Here is a 5,000-nt window from a genome sequence, read left to right on the forward strand (position 1 = left end):
TGAAATAACTTCAAGCAAAAAGTGAATAACGCACTTACTTGCTAATTGAAATAACCGCCAGTTGCTGGGGAGTAATTGACCTTGGAAAGTACACCACAACTGATCTTATTGACTCAAAGGTACTGAATTTATAGCTACAAAAAAACGTCATAGAATTCAGGAACTTGAAAAAGTGCATATTCCTTTCTACACGGATGTAGACGCTAGGAAGGCAATACAGCAAGTGGGGCATATCACCTCGTTTGCCCCCCACTGGGACATTAAAACAAAGGCAAGTCAAGCTTGACTGGTTCAGTTCTCTTTGTTTTAATGTCCCAGTGCGGGAATAATAATGAGCTTGCCCTCCAGTATGGCGGATTTTGTACCATGCGATCGTTTGTTGCAAAAGGCCTATTTCCAAAATAACGCGCTAAAAATTAACTGATACCGCATCTCCGCATACCCCAACGTCCCCCTCCTTGAGAATAACTCCAAAAATAATAGGTGGATATTAAGCCCGCCGCACACTTGACTATTGGCGTAAGCAAGTTCCCCGAGTGTGCGGTGGCGTTTTGAGCGCTAATGTTCACGCGTCTTATCGGCGCCGAATATTCAACATGTTGAATAATTTTGTGCACGAGTGAACCTTTCCTCCAAGGGTGTGCGCGTGCAAAGCCTCTCGACAAATATTGGAGGGTCAACGGAATCAATATCGCCTTATTTCTCGACGGTGGTTGATTCATAGAGTGAGCAATCGGTGTGTGCTATAGATGTTTTTCAGCTGACGTAACAGCAGCCATGTTGGTGCACAGAGCAATAGAGTAAAACGTCTTTTGGGAATTTGAGTCTATTATCATGCAAAACATGAGGCATAATTTGCTATCGTTTTGTGCACCGACATGGCCATCTCATCACGTGATTAAAAACCATCTATTAGGTAATCTAAATATGTTGGAAGTGACGTGCTCTCAAAGCGTTGAAAAACATACAATGCGAAGGATACGACCTCACGATTAAAGGAGCCTGACCCCTTGAGAGCCACAAACGTAAGGAAAAAATCTACACAAGTTACAGAAAATCATGCATTTGACACTAGTCAAAGAGACTGAAATTTAAATCTGAAAGGTATCGTAGTATTTTCATCCACAAGACAGAACTTCCTGTCTTAACAGTCAATATTGGCTAGAGTCATGAGAATATATTATAGTCCTTCAAAAATTGCGAAGTATGTACGATTTTATCTTCTGTTTGCGTAACCTTTCACTCAATTGCCAGCGCTGTTAGCCTAAGGTGGAGGAGGTTTGGCTCTTCTTTGTGCACCTTATTTATGGGCACATTGCTTGGACCAAAACATTGAAGGATACCTCAGATTATAGGAAATACTACACCTGGTCGCTCTAAGTTTTATTTAAATCATCACTGCTCAAGCAGCTTGCACATCGAAGAACGGACCCATCTCAAGTAGCATTTTTGAATGAATGATCCTGGTGAATGATCCTTTTTACTCTTATTTTAAGAGATTTCTTGCCGTTATTATTTGCCCTTGTATTCATTATCACCGATTCCACTTTATCAATATAGACTCTTTGGATATGGATTAAGGAAACGCCATTTCCATCATTGAAGCTGTACCTTCATGAGGTGAGAAGCTCCCTCCGAAGCTATCTTCCTGTTAAATACTCCACACCATCTCATTTTTCAGTTCAAGCGATTGGAATTGTACAATTTTGTGGAGGAATTTTGCTTGTGTCAAACCTTTATCTGATACAAAAAGCAGTCACCTCTCACGATCATGGCTTGGAACATAACACTCACGGGTTCTTTTCTTGTTCTTTTCTTCTTACGTGAATCCACGGTTGGTTTCATGTGATGGTGGGTAGAGCACAGTTTATAGCTTTTCCAGCAGCTTCAGTATTCTATCGTTTGGTTTTCATCATCTTTCCTTCGTGCGCTTTGTATCGTTGTGACCAAATTGACCCTTTTTTTTTTGTTTATTTTACTTGGATCATTTGATCCTGGTTTTGCTTTAATAATCCTGGTGTCAATATTGGGAGTAGTCAGCATGAAACAAGAATTCAAGTTTTTAACAACAGGTGAGAAAAACAGGAAGATAGAAACATTCAAAACTTAACTGTTTAAAAGTTCGAAGACCATTAGCCTGAAATGTACCCTTTGTCTCCAAGGAGTGATCTACATGTAAATTCTCCTGACAATTTCAATGAAATATCAATCAGATAGGTATTCAGAATGAGGAATATTATCAGCTTAAATTAAAGGGTACGTACTATACGTATATAAAGGCAAATGTAACCTACCGACCATTTACAAACCTTGTCAGGGATGAAGTTAATTCTGCCCAACGTCACCCTGATCAAATTATCATTTTAAGACATTTTGAAGTAAGTAGTTTCCAGGTTCTTCAAGCCCCCTCGTGCTATGGTAGACCGCCCTTCGATGATTTTATTCAGTGTTAGTTAGGAACACACAAATTGTTTGTAAGTAGCCTTCTGTCACTTAATTTTCTTTTCTTTTGCTTAGTATATTGTCTGTTTCACTGTGTATTTCCCGTCGTTTGCTTTTAGTTCGCCTAATTGTTTACAGTTGATAGTCTTAATGGTATTTCAGAAACATACATATACGTTGCGCCTTTTTCACTTTGAATTTAAAAATCTACAAACCTGATGATTTGGTGGCTACTCATTACTTAATTGACGTATTAAATTTGCCCATAAATGACCCAAATATGTCGATGGCCTAATTCCGTGAACCGGTGGCTCAGTTAGTTGAGAAACGGACCGCCATGCGGGAGGCCGTGAGTTCGACTCCGGCTGGACCAACACTCAGGGTCTTTAAATAACTGAGGAGAAAGTGCTGCCTTTGTAATGATCATGACATCTGCAAATGGTTACACTCTCTAGTCCTCTCGGAACCTTAGGCCCGTCTCACAACCCTTCGATGTTCATAACCCTTCGGGACGTAAAGGAACCCAAACACTATTCGCAAAGAGTAAGGCATGGAGTTCCAGTTGTTGTGATCTGTCCTAAGTGGTGTATCATGGTTGCGAGGGTAAATGCTCGGAGATATTATCTTCATCAAGCCTCTCTAAAATCCGAGGGTAAACAAAGATATGATGATGATATGATAATGATTTTATCTTGATTAAAAGTAGCGAAAACGAAAAGTTCTGGACATAACGAATATTTAAAATTAATAATTCATTACAGTCGGAAAGGAGCTCTGAAATTCTAACTACTTCCTTTGGTACGAATTCTTTCATTAGGCCAGTTTCGTATTCTATCGGTTGGATTGGATCGAGCATGAAATGGAGGCTAATGCGCACACACATGCAAATTATTTTCCTCGCATTAGCCTCCATTTCACGCAAGATTCAGTCTAACCGTGAGAATACGAAACTGACTTATTATGGTGTTTAGATTATCCGATAACTGAGTGAAAGATTGCTTTTCATGGCGTCTAATGATATTCACACAAACGCACGGAAAAAGTAGTCAAACTAGTAATGTTCTTGCTGTAATTGCAAATGATTGTGTAGGAAACAGTTTTAGCTAACTTGTCACGATCTTGCTTAATTTCCGTCTATTTATCATGACTGGATAGCTGGTCCCAAACATATTAGATCCGCAAACGGATTTCATCTGCATGGCTCCTAATTTATAATTTTATCATGGTCACACTCTTTACGGTTAGACTGAATCTTTCATTACCTTGCGGTAATGAGAGTTTGGGAAACCATCCTAGCCTTCTTCACCATTGTACAAAGTCTTTCTAGGCGCTGGTAGCAGGCTGGAAACGGTCAAAGGTTTGACCTGAAAAGGCCAAAACTATTCAGGCAATCTAAGTAAATGCACATGCGGTGTCAATAGTACAGAGTGGTTTTCAATTGAGTGTCGAAAGTAATTAGCGAATTGCTTTGGTTTTGCATTACTTCACTGAGTGATTGGTCCAAAATTCTCGTGCCACTTTTTCAGCCAATCAGAAGTAAAACCAAAACTACTCGTGGCTCGTGCGTGCACTTTTTATCGCGTTTTGTGTCGGCTACGTGTAATTACTTTGAATTTTGATTGGTTTACTGGATTGTCTACGTCCTTTTTGATTGGCCAAAGTAATTACTTTGGTTTTGGTTTTGAGACACTCGATTGAAACTCGCTCTACTACATCAAAAACGATTCGATTGTCGAGTGCTAGATCATCACTTTTATTAAAGTTGTCTCTAATCATTTCATTACAATTAAATTTAAGAACTTCATTAAATAAACAAGGGAATAAAAGTGGTGTTATCTGCCTTTACAGAAGACAATCATTTCGCACTGACTGCTTTCTGCAGTGCCATCAAGCCAAACTCTCGACAGCCGATCCATCTGAAAATGACAACAAGAAAGAAAGCAAGCCCTTAAAACATGCATACTGAAATTAATTAATGATATTTACCCCGCAGCGAGGGCCTGCATCCGATCGAGTCGGAATTTAGAAATGTTGGTTTTTCAGGAGAATTGAAAACCGGAGAACCTGCAGAAAAACTTCTCGGAGCGGAGTAAAGAACGAAACTTAACCCGCATATGGCCACGAGTCCGGAATCGAACCCGGCTACATTGGTGGGAGGCGAGTGCTATCACCACTACGTTATCCTTCCTCCCCTGCAGTTAGCGCAGCTGGTAATAGCGATTTTCAGATTGGAGTACCAGTTCGACTGCGAGTGAAAATTTTAAATTCAACGCACATGCATTTAAAAACTCGCCATAAAACTCCATCGCACATGTTCGAACTGAAAACCCGCATAAATCCAATCGAAGGGTAGCTGATATTTTGGCAGCGGATCCGTAAAAAACTATAGCGGCGCATTCAAAAGTGCCCCTGAGATAAAAAAAACGATCAATTCCGTTTTTTCTTCAGATCTTGAAAGTGTGTTTGCTTAACACCCGACTGGCAAAATTTTGAGCTTTTATTTTTGTCCAAAGGCCGTTTACTTTGAGTGTAAGTTTAAAATTTATATTTCAAAGTCC

General features: G+C 39.8%; 2 protein-coding genes across 2 annotated transcripts in view; both read right to left on the bottom strand.

The window, feature by feature from the left end:
* LOC138008231 (astacin-like metalloprotease toxin 3) overlaps positions 1-134 on the bottom strand; it is a 19,005-nt gene extending 18,871 nt beyond the window's left edge. The window contains exon 1 of the mRNA XM_068855491.1: positions 39-134. The gene's annotated coding sequence lies outside the window, so the exon portion shown is untranslated. The remainder of the gene's footprint in view (positions 1-38) is intronic.
* Positions 135-4,182: 4,048 nt separating this feature from the next.
* LOC138008232 (uncharacterized) overlaps positions 4,183-5,000 on the bottom strand; it is a 16,698-nt gene continuing 15,880 nt past the window's right edge. Inside the window, exon 4 of the mRNA XM_068855493.1 lies at positions 4,183-4,358. Within this exon, the coding sequence (XP_068711594.1) occupies positions 4,330-4,358 (29 nt within the window). The 3' untranslated portion in view covers positions 4,183-4,329. The remainder of the gene's footprint in view (positions 4,359-5,000) is intronic.

Source organism: Montipora foliosa, chromosome 6, assembly GCF_036669935.1.
Source record: "Montipora foliosa isolate CH-2021 chromosome 6, ASM3666993v2, whole genome shotgun sequence".
Taxonomy (NCBI): domain Eukaryota; kingdom Metazoa; phylum Cnidaria; class Anthozoa; order Scleractinia; family Acroporidae; genus Montipora; species Montipora foliosa.